Source organism: Neofelis nebulosa, chromosome 13 (assembly GCF_028018385.1).
Source record: "Neofelis nebulosa isolate mNeoNeb1 chromosome 13, mNeoNeb1.pri, whole genome shotgun sequence".
NCBI lineage: Eukaryota > Metazoa > Chordata > Mammalia > Carnivora > Felidae > Neofelis > Neofelis nebulosa.
In genome coordinates, this window is record NC_080794.1 from 4,213,941 (window position 1) to 4,240,209 (window position 26,269).

At 42.5% G+C, this 26,269-nt stretch overlaps 1 protein-coding gene across 4 annotated transcripts in view; it reads right to left on the reverse strand.

Moving 5' to 3' along the window:
• Positions 1-26,269, reverse strand: part of PCNX2 (pecanex 2) — a 303,842-nt gene that overhangs the window by 125,750 nt on the left and 151,823 nt on the right. For all 4 annotated transcript variants that reach the window (XM_058696163.1, XM_058696164.1, XM_058696165.1 and 1 more), the window contains exons 19-20: positions 26,113-26,263; positions 3,443-3,584 (exon numbers count right to left, since the gene is read on the reverse strand). In XM_058696163.1, the coding sequence (XP_058552146.1) occupies positions 3,443-3,584; positions 26,113-26,263 (293 nt within the window). The remainder of the gene's footprint in view (positions 1-3,442; positions 3,585-26,112; positions 26,264-26,269) is intronic.

Here is a 26,269-nt window from a genome sequence, read left to right on the forward strand (position 1 = left end):
ATCAAAGCAGTCCAGCAAGGAGATAACCAGGACTTTGCTTCAAGGCCTGGGCTCCTGGATGCTCTTGTCTGGGGAGTCAGGTTATTAACCTGTATAGGGAGCATGTGTTATACGAACAATTCCAGCAGATGCTGAAGCCAACAATGAATAATCTAACTACCTTAAGCTTGGAAAGTTAATGATAACAGCTAAGAATATCCTGACAGAGCAAACAACCACTTCCTGGAGGGGTCTGTCTTTCTGAAGGAAGGCTTTGCGCATTTTGGGCAGATTCCTGCACCGTCCCACTGTAATAAAATCCTACTTGCAAACTCAAAAGAAAGGCAGAGATGGGAATACTTTCCAGTGAATGGTTGCACTTAAAAGAGAGAGGTTTTTCCCCCTGGCTAAATACAGAAAACTGGAGCTATGCCTCAATTTCCCTCAGCCTAGAGGGATCCCCGGGCTCTGGACCCTTTTCAGCATTATTATTATCTTGTCCCAGGATGAGGGCATTCAAAAAATGCTTTTAAGTCTTTGCACCTATCAGGAGCAACACTGTCATTTTTGTTGTCAAAAATATCTAATAATGTTGGCAATTCCATTTGCCTTGATGTGATATTTCGTATGCTTTCAGACCGAGGGCTACAATTGTTTTCACTTTGCCTGAGGATGCACCTAGTGAGACTTGCTCAAGGCTCATCTGAAGAAAACTAGTCCTTGATTACATACAGATTTGGGCTGAGTGGGAATGTTTTCATGTAACTTCAACATAAAACCCTCAGGGTTCCTGCAGCAAAGTTGCGCACTGCTCCAGAACCCACTTTTCTTTTCCTTCTATTTCCTGATGAAAATACAATATAAAGACATGACTTTGGGTCCAGTTGCCTTTGACAACATCCCAGGATACAAGAATGTCTATGCCCAATGACAAGGCATCTTAAGGTTAGGGGTATTCTTATTTGGGTTTTCACAGGAGACTGATGATTTTGGGGGTTATTCAGGCCAAATCTAAGTGAGGGTCAACTCTTAACTTTGTGTTCTCTGTGACTACGGTTAAAACGAAGAGCATTAATTTTTTGCTTATCAATGATGACTGGTTAACACTATGGGAGGTCTTAAGGACTGAATTTTATGGCCTTTATAACATTATAAGAGTAATGATCACAGTTAAAGTAGTTCAGAGACTATTGTAGGCTCAGCTGCAGGTTTAATAAAGGCTTATGTAGCAGTCAGTGAACACAGCCTGGGACAGCTGCAAAGCATCCATTTAGATCAGGCTGGAAAATATAAATACCTAACAAGATATCACAATTCACCCATTCATCCATTTACCAGTCCCGGCTTGATCACCCATCTACCTAGCCTTCTACCATTTACTAGGGGGGCTAGTATTAGAAGTCGAATAAGAAGTCATGCCTGTTGCTGAGGAGTTCACTGCCTAACTATCAGGTACAGTGGTTCTCAGTGCAGGTAGGCTGGGGGATTCTATAGTTAGAAACAGGTTTCTGGGTGATACTGACATACAGACTCCTGCTGTCCTATTTTAGAACAGCTGGTCTAACGGGGTACTTGAAATTATTATTTAAAAAAATTTTTGAGCTTATTTATTTATTTTGAGAGAAACAGAGACAGTGTGGGCAGAGGAGGGGCAGAGAGAGAGAGAGAGAGAGAGAGAATAACGAGCAGGCTTCATGCTGTCAGCACAGAGCCCGATGCAGGGCTCGAACTCACAAAACTGTGAGATCATGACCTGACCCAAAAACCAAGAGTTGGACACTTAACTGACTGAGCCACCCAGGCACCCTAAAATTACTTTCAAGGCTTTATTTGGATGCCTCAAGAATATGAAGGAATTGTCAGCTTTTGATTCTAAGAAGAATAGTTCTGTTGGTGTCATCTTGGATTTGAGACTATTTGGAGGGACATAGCTAAGGTGCTACTTTCTGATATTCGTGTCTGGAAAAAACATTATAGGGGGTAGAGAGTATTATTACTTGAAACTGGACTCTCTCCAAACTCTTTGACTCTGCCTGATTCCCAACCCTTGTGTCCAGCCTCTGCCAACAGCCAGAACTGGAGGGCCTCAACCTGCAGGCTTAGCTTAAGGTCCCAGTCCTGAGGTTGGAAAGCGAGCAAACTTTAAGTCCTTCAGCTCATTACCCCGGGGGGGGCAGCAGTGGTACCCTCTTTGCTACTTTAGTTCTGATTGTAAGCCCTCGTTCTAGAAATCGAGATGAGGCCTTGTTCCGGGAGGGCGGCAGGGTTAGCCAACATTGTGCCATACCAGAAACACCTACCACTAGAGAAAGCACTTGAGGTTCTGGACGAGGAGTCATCTCCGGGACTGGGTCCCCCCAAACTAGGCAAGAGGGCTGCAGTCTCACTGTCTGTGTTCTTTATCCAGTGAGACTGATTTTCATCCCTGGATCTGAAGTCCAGGATTTTAAATACCAAAGGGCATGACTTGGCCTGGCCTAGCCATGACAGGTCTGAACTGGAAGGAAGGCAGAGTCTGATAAAGACAGGAAGGTTATATGACCATTTCATTCAGTGTCTGCTTTGTGTGACTATGAATCCATTCAATGTCCAACAGAGTGTTCAAATGTCTTTTATCTCAGCTTGCTCAATCTTTGGCAAATGTTAATTAATTTGTCCTCATCACCCCCCGAAAGGAAGAGCAGGTTTAAATTAGTATGCTTGGGATTATGCACAAGAATTGACTTGGGCACATAATGTTTAAGCAACATGACTTAATAAGCAAATCTGGGAAAGGATGTCTTTCTCATTCTCCTACTCGAACTTACTTGACCAGGCACTTCAACCTTCTGTCAGAGCAGCAAATCCACAGATTATCGAGAAGGATTTCCATTTGCAAATTCAGAGTTAATTTTAATGTATGAAACTAACAACTCAACTGTGTGTTGTTAATGCTTTGCAAAAACATGGGCATCTTGATGGCATGATGACGCTGTGTTCCGTGTTTTTTTTTAATTGTGAGGCTTCTCCCGATAAATGCAGAGAGAGCACTGACAGTGATTAATCCCCCCTCCCTCAAGCACAAAACGATAGAGTATTTGCTAAATGAAATGACATGAGGCGGTTCATAAAGCTCTGAGCATGATGATAAGAACTTTCCAGGGGGTTCAGGAACCCCCGGAACCACACTGTGCTTCCATCATCTCATTAAAGCTCACTGACTAAGTTCTTGCAGGAGCTTTTCCAAACCGACTGTCGTTTATTTGCAACATCACTTCAAGCAGATCTAACTTCATTTTCAGCCCACTCTGTAATAACCATCAAGTTCCTCCAGCGAGTTTGAGTAAAAGACCACCGTGGCTTACTTTTACTGGCCAGTAAATTAGTAGATGCTGTACTACTGTAGCCTGTTTAGAGAAAATCCACCCGATTTTGAAATCATTGTGATCGAAATCATTCCGAGAATAAACTGTTATCCACTTACTGGGTACCGAGTCTCCGGTAATTGCTTATTGAAAATGCATCAATAGTGAGGGCATTCAGAATTATTGCTGGGTACAGGATGTATTTTTCAAAACACTGAAGCCAGACATAGAGTCTTTCGAACCACATTAAATGGGCGATATCTGAAAGAAACACAAAAACCATTTAGAACTGATCAAGTTATTTTTCTTTAAGTACATGTAGTAAGAAACAATGCCCCCCCTTTTCATTCAAAAGCTGCTCACTCAGAACTCCAGATTCTAGACAGGACATACCAGTTTGCTTTCCAGGCAATCCTTAGCTTTGTTTCTACATAGTTCATAAATAATAACATACGGTAATATAGACCAGGGTCCCAATTCTTCAAGTCAGGTGATTTTTCCATATGGAATTATTCCTGGGACCCAGGAAGTAAGCTGTCCTATATCAAGGTCTCTCAGAGGAAGTATGGATGGACAGTGAGGTATGAAGGGTTGAAAAACAATCTCCTGGGCCCATCTCCTCTTCAGCTGGGACACTTCCAAGGCTGGGCTTTCTTCTCCTTCTTCTTAGTCTTTAAATCAACAATCAAATCCCCAGGACATACATACACATAAGAGAAAGCTGATCCCCAGGCCCCATCACTATGAATGTATTACATTCTTGAGAACCTTTGTGACAACAGGAGCACCACAGGGAGTGACGTCTCTTCCCACAAGGGCTAAGGTTTTGAGTCAGACCAGTCTGGGTTTTCATTCAGACTCTACCAGTCACTGGTGCGTGACAGTGAACTGTTAACTCAATCTTTCTGAGCCTCGGCTTGTGCACCCTGCCCACCCTCTGAGTCAGCTGCTGGGGAAGTGGTTGCCCCTCTTTCCCGCCACTCAGGGCAGGGAAAGACTCTGCTCCCCCTCCGGATGGGGTCATGTAGGATGTACACTTGCAGTGCCTGTCACCCCCCTCTGGCTACTTTTCTTTCTGAGGAGGAGGGGGAGTGGCTGGCTGGTCCGGTGGTCAGAGCACAAACTCCCTTAGGCCACAGCATCAGGAGGCGAGGAGAACACACATCCCTGACACAGGAGTGAAGTACGGAGCCAAGCTCTCCCCTGCTTCCATGAGGAGAGCACTCCTGGTTCAGCCCAGGGCCCGCAGGCAGGTCCATCTCATTCTCTGCTGAGTCTCTCTGCTACTAACTGTGAGGCTGAGACGGTCCCCAATCCACCAGCCAAACAGCCAGGAAAATGAATCAGACATGCCGGGGACTCAGTCTCTCCACCGAGTCTCAGAGGCCAAACCCCCAAAGGGCAAAGCTGACTCCATCGAACTTCTAGAATCACATTCCTCAACCACTTATAATATCAAACTTACACCTCAATAACCTATAGTAAAAAACAAAACAAAACAAACAAGAGGGCCATGTCGTTGTTACATTATTTGGATCACACAAGAATCCACTCATGAAGAACAGGTCACACTCACACTTATCATTTGATTAAAAATGTGAGAAGAGGTCAGCATTCAGGAATCTGATTCACAAAGAATGATGAGGACAGACACAGTGTGAATACCTCATGACATGGACAAGAAATAAGAACAAATATCCCAGGGATTCATCAGTAGAAGAGAGACGCAATGAGAAATCATCAAGATAAAAATAAAAAGAAACGTTAATGATACATGAAACAGGGAGGAAGACTGGGTAATGACCCAAGGAAAAGGAACACACTGATTTGAAAAGATATATGCAGCCCTGTGTTTGTTGCAGCATTAATTACAGTAGCCAAGAAATGGAAGCAGCTCAAGAGTCCATCCACTGATGAATGGATAAAGAAGACATGGTGTGTGTGTGTGTGTGTGTGTAACAGAATATTACTCAGCCATAAAAAAAAGAATGAGATCTTGCCATCTGCAACAACATGGATGGAGCTAGAGGGTATTAACACTAAGTAGAATAAGGCAGTCGAAGAAAGACAAATACCACATGACTTCACTCACAGGTGGAATTTAAGAAACAAAACAAAGAAACAAAAAAATTAGACTCTACTTTTTTTAGTTTATTCATTTTGAGAGAGAGAGCGAGAGAGTGTGTGTGTGTGTGCACGCCCACAAGCAGGGGAGGGGCAGAGAGAGAGAATTCCAAGCAGGCTCCATGCTGTCAGCGCAGAGTCAGATTCGGGGCTCAAACTCACGAACCAAGAGATCATGACCCGGGCCGAAATCCAGAGTCGGATGCTTAACTGACCAAGCCACGTAGGTGCCCCCCAAAATCAGACTCTTAAATGCAGAGAACAAACTGATGGTTACCATAGGGGAGGTGGGTGGGGGAATGGGTGATAGGTGATGGGGATTAGGAGTACACTTATCATGATGAGCACTGAGTAATGTAAACAACTGCTGAATCACGGTATTGTACACCCGAAACTAGTATAACGCTGCATGTTAGTTACACTTCAATTTAAAAGGTATATATACGCGATGGAATGTTGCTCAGCCCTAAAGAAGAATGCGATTTTGCCATTTGCAACAACATGGATGGACCTAGAGAAAAGTCAGACAGAGAAAGACAAATACCATACGATTTCACTTATACGTAGAATCTAGAAAACATAACAAATGAACAAAAACAGACACAGACTCTTAAATACAGAGAAAAAACTCTACCTAAACAGAGTGGAGGTGGTTGGGGCATGGGCAAAATAGGTGAAGACGTACAAACTTCCAGCTGTAAAACAGGTAAGTCATGGGGATGAAAAGCACAGCATAGGGAACATAGTCCGTAATGTTGTAATAACTTTGTATGGTCACAGATGGTGCCACACTTCCCATGATGAGTGCAGCGTAATATATGGCATTGTCTGTGTCACATACCTGAAACTAATGTAACACTGTATGTCAACTCTACTTCAATAATTAAAAAACAGCAAGGATGTTGGGTAGGAATTTAACTTCGGGTATTCTTAATGGTGAATGCGCAGTGTTTTCCGGTATAGATTTGAAAATGGGCTGTTTCATAGGGAATTAAGGTGTTTTTTTTACATATGATTAATGAAATCTAGGTATATTATTATATATTCTACATGCCGACAACAGGGTTCGCATCTTTTGTGAAAGTATATGAAAATTAGGAAAGACAAATTTTTATGATGTCTCCCCCATCCCTTTAGGCAAATGACAGGAACCCTACTTCTAGAGAAAACTGAGGCTATGAGACTCCAACAACTCATCTTCCCACCTGTCAGCTACGAATGTATTCATAGTTACATCCACCTGCTCGGTCCTCCTCACGTTGAGCGTCCACTGAAGTTCTGAGTCCCGTTCTTTCCTGATGGCTGGTTCAGGGATCACTCCCCAGAGTAGCTCTTTCCTGTTGGCAAGTGGCAATATTCCAGTCTTTGCCAAATTGAAAACTTGCTTTCCACTCTACACCTCTCTCCCTCTGCCCTTTTTTGCACAGCTTCTTGAAAAGGCTGTGAATGTCTGACCATCCCAGGCCCCTGTCTCCTACTTACTGCTGAAACTTCTGCGCCTGGATATTTGCAGCTACCCCTGGCCAGAACTGTGTATGGAGCAGCCACCTGTGACCTCCCAAAGGACAAATAATTGATCCTTCTCAGTCTACCTTACTAGACCTTTCTGGACATAAAACATCGCTGGTCATTCCTTCCGCAGAAAACTCTCTTTCCTTCGTTTCCCCAGGCCACCTGCTCCTGCTTGCACTCAAACCTCTGATACTACTTTTCCCATTTTCCCTGCAAACCCCTCTTCCCTTATTTGGTCATTTGCTCTCCCTGGACCTCTGTATTATTTTTTCTCATTTTCTTTTCAACACCCTTAACTTTAATGTTTCCGTCCATGCTGAGGACAGACACTCCCATCTGTAACTCTCCATCTTCTGTCTCCTGGCCTCCAGATCTAAATACTCAATGGATGGCTTCACCTGATGTCCCCAAGGAATCCCCAAATACATGTCAAAACTGAACTTGTCAGCCTCCACACACCTGCTCTTCCTCGCACATTCTATATCTTATCTAATGACACCTGCATTCACTTAGCCATGCAGGCAATATACCTCGGAGTCATCCTAACCACAGCTGCATGTTGGAACTACCCGGGGACAAGGCAGAAAGACGCTGTCCTAGATCTGTGGTTCTCAAACGTCGACATGCAAATAAATCACCTGGGGGAAACGCAGAATCAGACCCAGTGGGTCTGGAATGGCGTCAGATCTTCTATACCTGCCACTTCGTAACTCTCTGGTCACGATCATCAGTTCTACACTCACTTAACTGGCGACCTGAAGTAGCCATGCTGGATTTTTCAAAAACATTGTCATTGAACTTCTTCATATACAGAAACCTGCACATACCATACACATACGGCCGTGTCCCTAGCACCTAGAGGAAGAAGAAACCCTCTTGAAGTCCCCCGTGCCTGCTTCCAGTAACTGCCCCCCAAGGTAACCAGTGCCCTAACCCCAAACACCACTGTTCCGTCTGCCTACTGTCCTTTGTATCTTTTTCCCAACACTCTCCTTGAGATTCAGCCACATCTTTGTGTGTAATCATCATCTGCCCGTTCTCACTGCTGTACAATAATCTACTATATGAATAGACACAGGTTGTTTTTCAAAGCTGCTGTACACGAGCGTTCACGTTGTTTCCAGTTTAGAGCTATCATGTAGAGTGCTGCCATGAACATTCTTGGACAGGCCTTTTGGTAAACATGGGTACGCTTCCGGGGTATATATCTAGCTACAGAATTGCTAGGTTATTAAGTGTGTGTAGGAAGCTCTAGGAGATTTTCCAAAGTTATGGAGCCAATTTACACCCCCACAAACAGTGCAAAGAGTTCCTTCTGTTTGTTCACATCCTTGCCAAAACATTTTCTCTCTCTTTCATTTTAACTATGCTGTGGGTGTAGAGTGGTATCATGTTATGGTTTTATTTTGCATTTCTCTGATGACTAATGCAGTTAAGTACCTTTTCATGTGTTTACACCATTTGGCCATTTGGATACACACTTTTGTGAAGTGTGGCTCTCCATGTGCGTTGCCTGGTTCTTTTTCCTCCTAGAGTAACGTCTTTTCCTTACTGATTTCTAGGATTAGATGTCTTTTCTTTACTGACTTCTAGGAGTTCTTTATATACCTTAGGTATGAGTCTTTAGTCAGATATATGCATCAGAAAGATCTCCCATTTTATGGGTTGTTTATCACTCTCTTAATAGTCTCTTTTGTAGAAAAGAAATACTTAATTTTAATACATTCCAATTTCTCATTTTTTTTTCCTTTTGGAGTCTTTGGTGCTCTGCTTATTTTATTTTATTTTTTTAATCTTTATTTATTTTTGAGAGAGACAGAGCATGAACAGGAGAAGAACAGAGAGAGAGGGAGACACAGAATCCGAAGCAGCCTCCGGGCTCTGAGCTGTCAGCACAGAGCCCGATGCGGAGCTCGCTCATGAACCGTGAGATCATGACCTGAGCCAAAGTCGAATGCTTCACCTACTGAGCCACCCAGGTACCCCTTTGTACTGTGTTTAAAAGACAAAGATCGTGAGCACATTCTCTTATGTTTTCCCCTGAGACGTTATTGTTTTACCTTTCACATTTAGATCTGCAAGCTATCTGGAATTGATTCTGTATGGTGTAAGATAGGGATTGAGACCGATTTTTTTCCCATGTGGATAACTGACCATCACAGTTTATTGAAAATAATTTTTTTTAAATGTTTGTTTGTTTGTTTATTTATTTTCAGAGAGAGAGAGCATGAGTTGGGGAGGGGCAGAAAGAAAGAGAATCCCAAGCAGGCTCCACAGTGTCAGCACAGAACTCAATGCAGGGCTCGATCTTTGAGATCATAACCTGAGCCAAGATCAAGAGTCAGATGCTTCACCGACTGAGCCACCCAGGCGCCCCATATTGAAAATGTCTATTTCCTCCCACACGGCATTGAACCTCACTGTTGTCTATGCCTTTATATGTGCTGGGTGCCTTCCTGGAATGTCCTTCTGTATTTCCTGCTTGAGGAACTCCTGGTCTTGCCCGCTCCCCATGTCCCTGACCATTCCCAGTACAGTTGCTACCGGCCGTTTTCCAGGGCTGTGCACTCGGGAGTGTCCATCCCAGGGGAAGGGTCTAATCACTGACAGTGTTTAGAACTGTTGGCACAAGGTGAAAGTAAAAAAGGAGTCCAAATTGTAATTGGCATTATTATTGTTCTAAAATTCTTTAGAAACAACGCATGCCCCCCTTTCTGCCTGTGCTGGGCGGACCCCGCCATCTCCTCACCGCCGGTGGTCCACTGTGCCGCCATACAGCAAGGACCCACGAAGCTTCTGCAAGACACTGAACCAGCATTCTGTATTACTACCTTTAGTTTTCAGGCAGAATACATCATTCCTTTGTGCCATCACTATGCACTGTGAATTCTCTAATTATAGTACCTGTTACACCATGGAGCATTCATTTAAATATTAATCTCCCCACTAGACTGTGGGTTTGTCAAGAGTAGACGCTATGCCTCCGTCGGCTTAGGGTTCTGTAAACGTTCACCTATTATCTTATCATTTTTAGTGTTCGAGGGAACTCTGGATCATTAAATCAAACAAAAAGCAGCCTCTTGGAATTACTCTTTGAGTACAAAACAAAAACTTTCTAACTATAACACATTAAGCAATATTTCCTATTTTAGTCTCTCTTAAAGTCCAATCGGGTACGTTTAGGTTTCCTTCTATGCACATTATTTTTTCTGATTTCTCAATTTATATGAAGTCAACAGTGTCAGATTGGGGCCGTCACATCAAATGCAATTCAATTCAGCCTGCTTACAAAAATACATTTACAGAGTTCTATCAATAATTGTCACCAATTCAGAGAAACATGACAACCTTAGCTAGATTCCTGCAAAAATATGTAAATTAAGGAAATACAAGCCAACCTCATGCTGCAGGGCTGTTAGAAAAACATCTGAATTAAAAGAAACATCTACAGCTCGTCACTGTAGAATGCTAGTGCCATGTGGATGGGGGAGTGCGATCCAGGCTTTCAAACGCTTGTCACATTTGCTATCAGACCATGATGTTTTCCAGTGAGTGGGGTTGATGTGAGGGCAGGGACACAATGTCACTGCAGTCCTTGCAAGGATTTACGGCAGATAGTGATAACAAATACGGGTTTTCTATAAGAATTTTCGTTTCTCCATCGCAGAAACACACAAAGCAATGAATTTCAAAAAACATGTACAGAAATCACCAATAAGATCTGAATTTACCATCCGTGCCTTTCCAAATATTTGAGAGCAGAGGTATTGATTCTGTGAGATTTAACCCTCTGTGGTACCTGGAAGGGAGGGATGTGTGTGGAAACTACAGCACAGGCACAGCTTTGAGGCATGTGACTAGATATCCTGGCTCTTCCCACAGGCAACCCACCGATTCTGAATCTCTGGATGAGAGGCCAGAGGATGTGCTTTATGCCATCTGCACGCACCGGCAAGCACGGGTTTACGTACTGTACATTAAGGGGAAAACATTCTAGGTGAAGATTTATCCCAAGGCACGGCTTCCCTGACTGGTGTCAGGACATCCGGCCAAACCGGGGGTGGAGAAGGACGTGGAAAGGGGGTTACAATAAACATACAGGAATAACAGCAGCATCACCAACTCCAAACTTTTGACTCCAGCTTCTGCTAATCCTTTATGTTGAAAGAAAATCAATTTCCCCGTAAATGTTCCATATCTCTATCCTCCTAGCAAGCTTGGGAATTTATTCCAACGAAACGTTACAATCTCTAGATGGTAGAAAACTCTTAACAGACAAGTCGAACTCATACTGAATGTTTATGTTTGGGAGTGGAGGGGAAGCAGAAAGGAAGAAGAATAATTACACGGGAGGAAACTAAAACAGCAATGTAATTCCAGAATTCTGAATTCTAAAAGACGACACTGAATCTTTTCTTATGGGGTGACCACGAAAAGCTAATGAAAGGCAAAGCTTACAAATGCACTAGCATGATAAACATGTTTCTTAGGGCCCCAAACTGCCTCAGTATTCATAGAAAGTCAAGTGAGAAAGAAAATCTTTGCAATGGTATTTTATAACTGTCCTTTGGCAATGCCCTGAATATGCACAGAGACCATAAAAGACCTTCCTTGAGCATTAGTATTTCTCTCTTCCCTGGAATATTAGGCCCGTGAGGAAAAGAATGCAAACTAACTACGCCATTTACAAGTTATATACAACTTACTACAATTGAGTGCTTTAAACTTTCTCCAAGGCCTTTCAGGTTGTTTTATTTAGAAGCTTACGTTACTAAAAGAAGTCCTTCTCGATAATTAAAAGCGAATCAAAAACCTTCGGGATGTTTTTATCTTTAGGGAGACAATTTCCTCCAGTTCAAACCTTGAATTGCCACTTCGGCTGCAAGGATGCATGACTTCTCGCCTTCACAGGGGCCAGGCGTGTTCACAAACATTTCCAGATGGCTGCCGCTCAGTTCAAGCGGCCCCGTCACCCTGAGGCATCTAAGGCGGAGACGCCCCGCAAAATGGAATCACCACGTCCAGGCTGGTGGCATCCCCTCATTAGAGGCGATCGCTTTTCCCTACGAGGGCTTCTCCTCGTCATCTTTCTTGCTGGGCCGAACCTCACATCGCAAAGTCCTTAGCACTATCATGTACACGCCATGGTTTATTCTCTAGAAAAGGCTTCGCTTCCAAAGCCAGTAGCATGAAGAGGGTAAGTAATCATCCTTAAACATAAAGCAAATCACATTCCTCTGTTGCTCAAAGCCCTGTAATTCCGCTTAGGATAAAGCCAAGGTCCTCGTGACTTTTCCGTTCCCATTAGTCAGTAGAGGATGTGCCCATGGCCCTTCTCCTGCCTGGAACCCTCTTCCTCCAATTTAAGGGTTAACTCCCCTCTTTATCTTCCAAGCCTCCAATTAAATGTCAGCCTCCTCAAAGAAGCCTTTCTTGGTCTTTCAGATCTAGCTCAGGATCCCTTTATACTCCTTCCCTTCGCTGTACTTCAAACCCTGTACGTGTATGTTAATCTGTGGGACGAATGTCCACCTCTCTACTACAGCCAGGGGGCGAGGCTGTTTTTCTCCAGCATGCTTGGGCATTTAGCCCTGGACGCTGTCCACAGGAGCCGCGCAGGACATTCAGGCAACATCACCGATGAATTGATTCATAGTTCATTTAACTAAAGCAGACACCCAGTACGACAGAGTCTGAGGAGAGGCCGGGGTTTCCGTGGTGTGGCAATGCCTGCCGTGCAGGGGTTCGAGTTTCACTCCTGGCCATAGTACACTTCTTCTCTCAGAAGGTTCACCCCACGGTGAGGCCTTGCCACCCAGTGCTTCCCCCAACATTCTGCACAGTCCCTGGCCTGTGACAGGTTCTAGCATTATTTTTGAATGACTCAGTAATTATTACCAGGATCAACACCCTGGTAAAACCTCTCAAAGAAATACAAGGTAGTAAAGAGCAACATTCAGGAATCAGAATATTAAAACTGACATTTTTCAGAGAATAAAATTTTTTGTGGTTTCTTCAGTGGTTTTTGACTTTGGGGTCATGCTAGGAAAATTATTTTTCTCTTCCCAACCAAGATTATATAACTTGACCTATATTTTCTTGCAGTGCTATTCTGGTTCTTTCTTTCTTCTTTTCCTCCTTTAAAAAAAATTTTTTTTAAATCTTTAATCCATCTGGAATTTAATTTGATACAAAGTCTAACTCAATTTTTAAAAATGTTTAGCTCATTTTCCCAAAACTTCCCACTGATTTTTTTTTCATTAATTCAGTGGGAATAAAAATGCATCCTTCACATCTCCTCAAAGGGATAGAGAGGCTCTCGGGAGAATCGATGCAATAATGTGCTTTCTCCTCTTGATAGAAAGGTCCTCTGCTAATACAAAATCATAGTATTTAAAACTAAAACACTATTGAAATCATTTATTAATTTTTCACATGAAGAAGGTTAGGTCAAAAATTTTCATGTGAGGGGCGCCTGGGTGGCGCAGTCGGTTGAGCGTCCGACTTCAGCCAGGTCACGATCTCGCGGTCCGTGAGTTCGAGCCCCGCGTCAGGCTCTGGGCTGATGGCTGGGAGCCTGGAGCCTATTTCCGATTCTGTGTCTCCCTCTCTCTCTGCCCCTCCCCCGTTCATGCTCTGTCTCTCTCTGTCCCAAAAATAAATAAAAAACGTTGAAAAAAAAAAATTTAAAAAAAAAAAAAAAAAATTTTCATGTGAAAAGCATTAAGAGCAACTTTCAAATGTTCTCACTAGGAGCACAGGAGGGAAGATGTTTCTTGTTAGAACAGCCATCTTGTCAAAAGCAAGGATTATGCTCTTACTAATTTTTGCATTCTCAACACCAAACACAGTGCCTAGTACAATGCAGGTACTCAGTGAATGTCTAATCTGCAAAATCGTAATTTCTCCCCCAAAGGAAGTGTGATTTGTATGTTTTAAAGCGATCTAGTAACCTACGAGGAGTATGCACTTGTAAGGAATGCATAAGTTACAAGATCGCTTTAAAACACCATTCCCGTTGTTCCACTGGCATCTCCATATATTTTCCTATCATAGAGCACTCTGTGGGTTAAGCGCTTCAGATAAGACCCCAGTGCATGCACATCAGGGAGACTAAGTCAGCACTCATCATAGTGACCTCACCCACTGCAGCTGAGAACTAACATCATTCCTCCCAATGGCCTGATTCTGCGCTTCTATGCACACTGGGCCGCAAGAGCCCAAAGCTGCCACATTCCGTCCTGCATACATCACATGCATATTTAGACCTCTTGATTTTTAGTGTTAGGCTGTTTTTTCTTTACACTTCTCCAATTACTGGCCATTCGTTTTATTTCCACATTGTTTTCGATGTATCCGCAGTCTAGAAGAACCCCACTGGGCACTTGGGTAAACACCCCGTGGCTTGCTCGAAAGCTGAGGTTGGCAGCTGACCACTGAGCTCTGTCCCCAGACCCTCTCCTTCTTGAGGCTGGCCAGCACTGGCCTGTGCTTCTCCAGGCCTCCTGTAGCCTCGCTCCCCTTTGAGCAGAGGCAAGTGAATCCCACCTTCCTTTTTCTGCTGCCGCAGTGTGAACCTGGTTCCACTCCAGCCACCTCCAGACTGACACAGAGAGAGAAGTTCCCCAGTTGACTAGAAGGAGAACAGAGCGGGAGAGTGAAATGAAGCAGTGCCTGGCAGAGGGGGGAAGAGAAGGAGGGGAAGAGAAGGTACATGAGGAGAATAACAACAGAGGGAATAATTAATAAGGCAGGCTTCCGGCTGACAGGCTATTTTTTGACACATCAGCTCTAAGCCATTTCGCTGGAATGCACCGTCCTATGCAAGCATCATAGCAAAGGGGACTGGTACTCAGCTGACACTAGTTCAGTTCATGCTCCAAACTATTTTAGTCACTTTGAACTAAAGAGGCTTTGAAGGGTTTTTCAGGTCTCTCACTACCACCTGATGTTAGCAACCTGTTATGCGGGCCAAAAAAGGAAGAAGTAAGAAATACGTTCTTCTTCCCAGAGCCATAGCCTCTCCTAGTCACGCATACAAAGACGAGACCTTCCCAAAGACCCCAACACAGCCTTTATGTTTTGAAATCAAACAATGCCTGTCATGCCACAAAGGACTTTTACATAGATTATTGGGCTTCATTTAATCACCATGGAAATTCTGTGAACGAGGTCATTCAGGCAGTACGATCACCTATTGACAAAAATTTCAAAACCATTGAACATATATATCCAAATGATAAAGGGCCACCGGCCATCTAGCACAATGGATGAAATGAGGCACAAAGCAAGGTGTGCAATGATTGAATTTAACTCTGGGGAACAGGAGGAGGAGATGTATACACTTACTGAATGCATTCTGCCTGCCAAGGGCTACGCCAATATTCTATACTTATTATCTTGATTCATTTCATCCCCCCAACAAATCTTTCTTGTAGGAACCCCCAATTATAAATGACAAAATTGAATCATGATGGTTAAGCACAATTACTATGTGACAGAGCCAAAATCTGACCCCATTCTCTGGGCCATGACACTTTAATTCCCTCCTTAATGTTCCAAGAGCTTCCCGCAGGGGAAAATCCAGTCACATATAAAGGGCCGGGGTCGGGGGGAGGGGTCAGAAAGGCATCAGACTTTCCAACAGCAGCAGCAGAAGCTGGGCAACAGGAGACATTACCTTGGAATTCTTACAGAAGCGTTTGCCTCCTTAGTTGCTCCATAATACAAACTAACTATCCATTAGTACAAAGTACAGAGTAGAATGGAAATGCTTGGAGATATACAAAGCCGCCTAAAGTGACTGAAGGATTTGCTTCATTCACAAAGAGGGAGTAAACAAGGAACAATTGGAGCAGGTTCCGGGAGGGAGTCTGGGGAGATGGGAACCAGTAGATCACCTGGCAGGTTTGCCTGAAGGGAAAACTGAACTGAGAGACATTTTCCATAGCTATTAGAAAGGTTAGCAAGTACAAAAACAGAAATGTGAACAAGAAAGGAAAGATAATCATGGTATACTACTGGGCCAGAAGCGAACAACAATAGAACAACCATAGACTTAGTAGAAAAACAAAACCCTGAGTATTTGTTCAGAGAATATTAAAACCATACCGTGAGGAAGGAGAAAGGGAAGATGTTAACGTACGAGGGAAGATAAAAGAGAGGAATCCTTGTTCAGAACAGGAAGTCAGTAGATAGGCAAATCTGAAATATCAAGACACAGGAGAACATGCACCTCACTTCGAAGAATTATGGTAAGGACCAGAAGAAATACCTAAAGGATAAAAAGGACTTTTTCGTGGAGAGGGAGAATCAGACATGGCAAAAAGTTGACAAGAGTCTGCTGCTTTTCATTACAACTTGTACTATTTGATTTTTAATCTAGGTTATTACCTTGCTATAAACACAAAATACATTAGAAAAAGAAACATCTCTCAGAACCAGGTCTCCCACATGTTGAAACCAGTCTATCTGCAAATCACAGGCAAGATTTGCTAAAATGCAAAGTAAGTCTCATTTAAGAATGACAAAATCGGGACTGGTTCGTGAATTAGTTTCATTAGAGTGAATTTTTTTTTAAATTACAGTTTCAGTGAAGTTCTCAACTGGTGTTGTTTACAATTTCTAATTTCTATCATCTTTTGCCCATTTATTCTAGTGTATCCAAAAATTATAGCTTAAGCTTTTTAGGAAACCATTTTTTTTGCAGAAGGATGAGCCTGTTTGTATATAGTTTACCATCCACATGTACACTCGAGTCCTTCAAACCAGCCTTTACCTTACAAGGCTTTTTCCTGTCAGCCTACAGGGAAGTCTTCTTTCGATGAATTTACAGAGCACTGATCATTCATCTGTTCGTTCAACCAATGTTATTGAACACCTACTATGCACCAGAGATTAATTCAACATGTAGTTCTAAAATTCATACATTTTTCCATTTTATATATTATGTCCAAGCAGTTGGAAAAACGTAAGCCATGAATAATTATAGCCCCTACACTTAGGCTCTGGGCTTTCTACTTCCTTGAATTTCCTGCAAGGCTGCACATAGTGTTGACCCCACATCAGTGTGTATGTAGCGGTCATGGCTCTTCCATTCTGGCACAGCCATAGGTTTGTTTAACAGGTCAGAAACTCTTTGATGACAGAAACCACATCTTCGTCATCCTGTCTCACTGGTTCACAGGCTTGGTGTCAGGTAGGAACTCAGTAATTCTATTTTAAAAATATTTTTTAATGTTTATTCATTTTTTGAGAGAGAGAGAGAGAGACAGAGAGAGCATGAGCAAAGGAAGGGCAGAGAGAGAGGAAGACACAGAGTCCAAAGCAGGCTCCAGGCTCCAAGCTGTCAGCACAGAGTCTGATGTGGGGCTCGAACTCACAAACTATGAGATCATGACCTAAGCTGAAGTCAGACACTTAACTGACTTAGCCACGCAGGCGCCCCAGTAATTCTATTTTTAATGAACAGTATATTCATAAGCATTTTCTGAATGAATAAACAAGTGAATGTCAATAATGGAATTATTCTCTATCTCAATCGCTTTAAACCCCATTAAAACCCACTTTTACAGTAGGAGTATGATCATCAAATCACAGTACTTCAATTTTTCTTAAACTCTTAAGAGCCAAGAATGATAATATTAGGGAAATTTCTTCTTGGAGGACCATATGAAATTATGACCCAACTCCATTATTCCTTTCCTAAATGACACGATTCCTTTTGAAAGTTCTTAGATAAAATGATTTTTTGTCATATTTAATTTTTATTTTAATTCAGGTTGGTTAACATACAGTGCTATATTAGTTTCAGATATACAATATAGTGATTCAACACTTCCATACATCACCCTGTGCTCATCACAACAAGTGCCCTCCTTCATCCCCATCACCTGTTTCCACCATCCCCCCCCCCCATCTCCCCTCTGGTAGCCATCAGTTTATTCTCCATCATTAAGAGTCTGTTTCTTAACTTGTCTCTCTCTTTTTTCCCCCTTTGCTCATTTGTTTTGCTTCCTAAATTCCACATATGAATGAAATCATGGTATTTGCCTTCGTCTGACTGATGCATTTCACTTAACAAAATACTCTCTAGATCCATCCATGTCATCGCAAATGGCAAGATTTCATTCCTTTTTATGGCTGAATTCCATTATCTATATCTATATCTATAGATATAGCATCTATTTATCTATATATATATATATAGATAGATAGATAACACACATACATATATATATATAGGCATATATATGTGTGTGTGTATATATCTATCTATAGATAGATAGATAGATAGATAGATAGATAGATAGATATAACATCTTTCTATTTCCATTCACCTATTGATAGATACTTGGGCTAATTCCATAATTTGGTTACTGTAAATAATGCTGACATAAACATAGGAGGTTCATGTATCCCTTTGAATTCGTGTTTTTGTATTCTTTGGATAAATACCCAGTAGTGTGACTTGGGGAACTCCACACTGTTTTCCACATTGGCTGTACCAGTCTGCATTCCCACCAACAGTGCACAAATGTTTCTTTTTCTCCATATCCTTACCAACACCAGTTGTCCCTTGAGTTGTTGATTTTAGCCATTCTGATAGGTGTGAAGTGATAGCTCATTGTGGTTTTGATTTGCATTTTCTTGATGATAAGTGATGTTGAGCACCTTTTCATGTGTCTGTTGGCCATCTGGATGTCTTCTTTGGAGAAATGTCTGTTCGTGTTTTTTGCCTATGTTGTAATTGTATTATTCTGTTTTGGGGTGTTGAGTTTTAGAAGTTCTATACATATTTTGCATACTAACCCTTTATCAGATATGTTATTTGCAAATCTCCTCTCCTATTCTGTAGGTTGCCTTTTAGTTTTGTTGATTGTTTCTTTCACTGTGTAGAAGCTTTTTATTTTGATGTGATCCCAATAGTTTAGTTTGGCTTTTGTTTCTCTTGCCTGAGAAAAAGTTCCTATGACAGATGTCAAAGAGGTTACTGCCTGTGCTCTCTTCCAGGATTTTAATGATTTCAGGTCCCACATGTAGGTAGGTATTTAATCCACTTTTTAATTAATTTTTTCTGTATGGTGTAAGAAAGCGGTCCAGTTTCTTCCTTTTGCATGTAGCTGTCCAGTTTTCTCAACACCATTTGTTGAAGAGACTGTCTTTTTTCCCATTTGATATTCTCTCCTGCTTTGTCAAAGATTAATTGACCATATAATTATGGGTTTATTTCTGGGTTTTCTATTCTGTTCTAGTGATCTATGTGTCTGTTTTTGTGCCAGCGCCATACTGTTTTGATTATTACAGCTTTGTCACATAACTTGAAGTCCAGAATTGTGATGCCTCCAGCTTTCCTTTTCCTTTTCAAGGTTGCTTTGGCTATTCGAGGTCTTTTGTGGTTCCATACAAGTTTCAGACTTATTTGTTATAAGTTCTGTGGAAAATGCTGGTGGTATTTCGATAGGGATTGCATTAGATGTGTAGGTTGCTTTGAGTAGTGTAGACATTTTAGCAATATTTGTTCTCCCAATCCGTGAGCATGGCATGTCTTTCCATTTCTTTGTGTCCTCTTGAATTTCTTTCGTCAGTGTTTTATAGTTTCAGAGTACAGGTCTTTCACCTCTTTGGTTAGGCTTATTCCCAGGTATCTTATTATTTTTGGTGCAGATGTAAATGGGATTGTTTTTCTTAATTTCTCTTTCTGCAGCTTCATCATTAGTGTATATGAACACGGCAGATTTCCATACACCGATTTTGTATAATTGCAACTTTATTGAATTAGTTTATCAGCCTTAGCAGGTTTTTTTGGGGGGTGGGTGGGTCTTTCTGGTTTCCTGAATATAGTATCATGTCATCTGCAAATAGTGAAAGTTTACGTCTTCCTTGCCGACGTGGATGCCTCTTATTTCTTTGTGTCATCTGATTGCTGTGCCTAGGACTTCCAGTACTATGCTGAATAAAAGTATTAAGAGTGGACATCCTTGTCTTGTTCCTGACCTTAGGGGGAAAAAACTCTCAGTTCCATCCATTAAGGATGATATTAGCTGTGGTTTTTTTAATAAATGGCCTTTATTACAGTGAGCTATGTTCCCTCTAAACCTACTTTATTGAGGGTTTTATCATGAATGGATGTTGTACTTTGTCAAATGCTTTTTCTGTGCCTATTGAAATGATCACATGGTTCTTATCCTTTCTCTTATTGATGTGATGTAACACATTGATCAATTTGCGAATACTGAACGACTTTGGAACAAATCCCACTTAACCATGGTGAATGTTTTCTTTAATGCATTGTTGAATTTGGTTTGCTGGTATTTTGTTGAGGATTTTTGCATGTATGTGCATCAAGGATATTGGCTTATAGTTCTCTTTTTTTTATCTAGTTTTGGTATCAGGGTAATGCTGGCCTCATAGAATGAATTTGGAAGTTTTCCTTCTTTTTCTCTTTTTGGAATAGTTTGAGAATGGTTATTAACTCCTCTTTAAATGTTTGGTAGAACTCACTTGTGAAGCCATCTGGTCCTAGACTTTTGCTTGTTGGGAGTTTTTTGATTACTGATTCCATTTATTTGCTGGTTATAGGTCTGTTCAAATTTTCTATCTTCCTGTTTCAATTTTGGTAGTTTTTATGTTTCTAGGAATGTATCCATTTCTTCTAGGTTGTCCAATTTGTTGGTACATAGTTTTTCATAATATTCTCTTATTATTTTATTTGTATTTCTGTGATTATTGGTTGTTATTTTTCCTCCCTCATTTGTGACTTTGAGTCCTTTCTTCTTTTTCATGAGAAGTCTCGCTAGAAGATTGTAAATTATACTGATTTTTGTTTTCAGAGAACCAGCTCCTAGTTTCACTGACCTGCTCTATTGTGTGTGTGTGTGTGTGTGTGTGTGTGTGTGTGTGTGTGTGTGTGTGTGTGTTTAGTTTGGTATCATTTATTTCTGCTCTTAATTATTTCCTTCCTTCTGCTTGTTTTAAGTTTTGTTTGTTGTCCTTTTTCTAGCTCCTTCAGGTGTAAGGTTATGTTGTTTATTAGAGAGTTTTCTTGCTTCTTGAGATAGGCCTGTATTGCTATAAAGTTCCCTCTTAGAACCACTTTTGCTGTATCTCAGAGGTTTTGGACCATTGTGTTTCCATTCTCATTTGTTTCCAGGTACTTTTTAATTTCTTCTTTGATTTGCTTGACCCATTCATTATTTTGTAGCATGTTATTTAACCCCTATGTATTTGTGGTCTTTCCAAATTATTTCTTGCGGTTGACTCATAGTTGTATGGTGCTGTGTCAGAAAAGATGCAAGGTATGACTTCAATCTTCCTTAATTTGTTGAGGTTGGTTTTGTGGGCTAATATATGATCTATTCTGGAGAACACTCTGTGTGCACTTGAAAAGGACGTGTATTCTGCTGGTTTAGGATGGGATGTTCTGAAAATACCTGTTCAATCCATCTGCTCCAACGTGTTGTTCAAAACCATTGTTTCCTTGTTGATGTTCTATTTAAATGATCTGTCCCTTGCTGTAAGTAGGGTGTTGAAGTACCCTACTATCATTGTGTTATTACTGATTAGTTCCTTTATGTTTGTTATTAACTCTTTTATGCAGTTGGGTGCTCCTAGGTTGGATGTGTAAATATTTATAATTGTTACATCTTCCCGTTGGATTGTCCCCTTTATTGTGATATAATGTCCTTCTTTGTCTCTTGTTACAGTCTTTGTTTTAAAGCCTATTCTGCCCAATGTAAGTATTGCTACTCTGGCTTTCTTTTGACATCCATTTACAAGACAGATGTTTCTTCACCCCCTCACTTTCAATCTGCAGGTGTCTTTTACCTGGGTCTCCTGGAAGCAGCAGATAGATGGGTCTTGCTGTTGTTGTTTTTATCCATTCTGTCACCCTATGTCTTTTGATTGCAGCATTTAGTCTCTTTATGTTCAAATTAGTTATTGAAAGATAGGTATCTAGTGACATTCAATAAAACAAGTTTTCAAGTAGATCCGACTTCTGACTCTTTTACAACAGTGGCCTATCAATGAAGTCATTTGTCTGGAATTACCATCATAATTCAGGATAATTTGTTTTATTTTCTAAAAATACAATGCTCCTTAAACATTTGGTCTTAGAAGCTCCATACTTGACTAACATGATGTCATCTGTGGTGCTGTCTACTTAGTTATCTTGTTATTTTCAGCATGATTCACTTAGACTAGTGGGGATAGAGAAGAAAAAAACCACCTTACATACCCATTAATATGTCAGTTACAACGACATCACCACTATGGCTCAACTGTACTATGAGTGATAAAACTTTATTCTTTTAGCTCCAATATTGATGAAACATCTTGTTGGGACTAGTATGGGATAAAGTTTACTTAAATTAGTCTCGAAAGTAAAGAACTGAATTGGCTAAACAATACATTTCAATCTACAGGCCTCAACTTGAGCCGTAATCTGAATTTTGTATCAAAATTTATTTTGTATCTCCAAGTAATTTTGTATGGCAAGTAAAATTACATATCAGAGATATGCAGAAAGGAAAGAAAACTGAGAGAAAGTATACCCAGCAAGGTTGAAGTCTGTTCTAGCAAACAGAGGGCTGATGACATCTCAGTGCAGTGCAGTTCAGGAGAGACACTTCTGTGCCCAGCACCACGGGGAGCAGTGAAGGACCAGCATGAGCAAGTGGTATGTCGCTCACAGTCACTGCAGAGGATGTTATGGAGAGGGCGGTTCACGGGCACAGTCAGGAAGTTAGTCCTACTCCTGGTGGTCAGGGAAAGACTTCTGGAGGGTTTGAGTTTTGAGTTTGTTGTTTGTTTGTTTTGAGAGAGAGAGAGCAGGATGGGCAGAGAGAGATGGAAGGAAAGAGAAATTCCTGCTGAGCCTGATGTGGGGCTCCAGCCCACGAACGGTGAGCTCGTGACCTGAGCCAAAATCAAGAGTCGGATGCTCAACCAACTGAGCCACCAGGGTGCTCCTGGAGGGACTGACTTTTAAATTTTTTTTTTTTCAACGTTTTTTATTTATTTTTGGGACAGAGAGAGACAGAGCATGAACGGGGGAGGGGCAGAGAGAGAGGGAGACACAGAATCGGAAACAGGCTCCAGGCTCCGAGCCATCAGCCCAGAGCCTGACGCGGGGCTCGAACTCACGGACCGCGAGATCGTGACCTGGCTGAAGTCGGACGCTTAACCGACTGCGCCACCCAGGCGCCCCGAGGGACTGACTTTTAAACAGAGACCTGAAAGATGAGTTAGTGGCGCGAGTCCAGTGATGCTTGAAAAAGCATCACAGGCAAAGGGAACAGCAAGGGGGACGGTCAGAGAATGGGGTGTATTTGAGAAACCATGAGAAGGCCCAGAATTCAGTGTGATGAGTCTGTCTCAATCCAGGGCTGAAAGCAAGCTTTGCAGAGCTGGCATGAGACTACGGCCTGTCGGATTTAGCAGGACCTACCACAGCGACGTGGCCCTGCTGGGCAACAAGGACGGCAGCAACATGTGGTCTAAGGGCCGCATACGAACTGCACACGATCAGCCTGCTAGACCGAGAGCTGACGGGGGAGCAGAAAGAGCACCCCACCGGAGTAAGATGCCCTGGGTTCTTTCTGGTCACTCACTGGCCACAGACTTGCTGGGACCCTTGAGGTCTGTGGGCTTCAGCCTCCTCCCAGGTAAAGGGTGGGGCGGGATTCTACAAACTCTGAGACAGGGAGAGTACATACATCTCATCTCCCATGCCGATTCAGTGTCTGCCTCTGGCCCAGGTTTAGGCTTGTTCTCAGCGATGTCTGCCGTGGGATTAGGGGACTCAAGTGGTAGGCCACAGACCTGCCGCCCTGCTCTGCTCAACCTTCTCTTCCAGTAATAGTATTCTGTGATCCAATGAGAAGATTTGAGCACAGTTTTCACATTAAAAGGTATACGGTTTGGGGCGCCTGGGTGGCTCAGTCAGTTGGGCGTCTGACTTCGGCTCAGGTCATGATCTCACAGTTCGTGGGTTTGAGCCCCGCATTGGGCTCTGCGCTGACAGCTCGGAGCCTGGAGCCTATTTCGGATTCTGTGTCTCCCTCTCTCTCTGCACACCCCCCCCCCCCATTCACACTCTGTCTCTGTCTCAAGAATAAATAAACATTAAAAAAAAAAGGTATACAGTTGGTCTGAATTTCCTGGGCATGTTTTTTCTTGTTAGTAGGAGACATAAAGAGCAAAAGACCTAAAAGGCAGAAGGCCAGGAAGAAGAGGCAAGGAAATTCGGGATCTGGATGATACCAAAATGAGTAATAGCTTTTCAACGAGTTCATACCATCGTATTTTAAATATTTGGATTTTCCTTCTAACACACATAATTTTGAAATGCAATCTGTTCTTCATTATATGCCTAATTTGTCAAGTCTATTACTCTTGGCTAGATTTCAGGTGGCTTATAAACAGCCCATGCAGGCAAGGGAGAAACAGCCACAGAGCTTCTGCCTGAGCCTGTGCTAACAGACGTGAACCCCCAGCCCCCCGTTACAGGACAGACGCCCAGGCCCGCCTGCTCACTCATCCCTCAAAGAGGAGACATCAACATACAAACACGTTCACGTTACCTGGGCTTGAATCATGTGCTGAAAAGGTCATGAAGGGGCTCCTGGGTGGCTCAGTCAGTTGGGCATCCGACTTCGGCTCAGGTCATGATCTCACAGCTCATGAGTTCAAGCCCCGTGTCAGGCTCTGTGCTGACAGCTCGGAGCCTGAAGCCTGCTTTGGATTCTGTGTCTCCCCTCTCTCTCTGCCCCTCCCCCGCTTGTGCACATGCTCTCCCCCCGCCAAAATAAATAAATTTAAAAAAATGGCCCATGCAGGTTTAAAATACTATGCATTTAAGTAGCACCTAGAATGTAACAGAACATTTAAAATGTGTGTGTGTGTGTGTGTGTGTGTGTGTGTGTGTGTGTGTGTATAGCACAAATATATTAAGCTTGACCCTTAAGCTAGCTGCCCCGTTGCATGTTGAGAAAAGCAAGTCTCTGAGGGCAGAGCGGTCAGGTGACCCTTCTCCACCCCCTAAACCCTATATGCGCAGCAGACCCTCGATGCCGTATTTTTCCACTAAACAATCTACAATTTTCCTGATCTGGCTGTTTCAGATTCAGGCAGCTCCACATACCCACCCAGAGATGTTCCTTGAAGAAATGCTCTCGACAGCACCTGAAGTGATTCTTTTCGCTTCTTCATTTTGAAATTGTCTCGCCCCCCCCTTTCCCTTCGTCATACCAGTCCACCGAAGTTACTGCTAACTAATCTGGGGAGTCCGATGCATCCCTGCAGGTCAGCCAGTCTTGGCTCTGCTCACATACCCCTGTGCCTGGACAGGGTGACAGTGAGATATCTCCCTCTACAACAGAGGCGTTACAACAGGCTACAACGTTCTGTGCAGAATTACCAGCAATAGCTAGTTATAAACGACAGCTACGGTCTGTGACCTGTAACTTCAATGTGTCTGAAAATGGGGATGAATCCAATCCTTCCGCCATCTGTGGGATCACAGAGCAAGGGAAGAGCTACGAGAGAAATTCCTGAGAGACTTCTTATCTAGAAGCTGGTGGCACGGCCTCGATTACCAGGCTGTTGCATGACTGTGACCGGAAACAGCCCTGAGAACAGCTGAGTCCATGAAGTACGGGTGTGGGTCAAGGGAAGCAAAATTCAAGGGGTCAGAGGTCCTGAAGATTCAGAGGTTTGGGCTTCATCCCTGCCCCACTCCCACCCCAAACACTTTGTGGAGGATGGGAGGACAGTAAAGTGATGTTCTTCCTGGTCCCCGGTCAACTTAAGCTGGAACAGCATAATCTTCAGGTCTGAATAATGGTAATTAATTTTCCCCACTACTAACAACCGCTTGCTATTTTTATAAAACACAGTTCTGATTCACTCCCCTTCAACTTTCTTGCTCTGGGGGCGATACTGCATACTCTAAGGTACACTCTCTCCTTTTTTTTTTTTATTGTGGTAAAATAGATATCATGTAACATCTGCCACTGTAACGGTCCTTAAGTGTGCAGTCCTGTGGCATTCAGCACATTCACACTGGTTGCACACAATCTCTGCTGTAAAAGATACCTTCCACTACATCGTTTTGTTTTGTTTTTTTTTTAACGAAGGATAGATTACTGACCTCTCACTTCCCGCTGCTGATATTCTTTGTTTTTAAGAACGGGGTGTGAAATCCACATCCACGGATGGTGCTTGCGGAGCTGAGGAAGCATGTAATGGGTCACAAACCCCACCGAGCCAGCCAGGGCAAACAGCACGACACTGAGAAATGGCTGTGA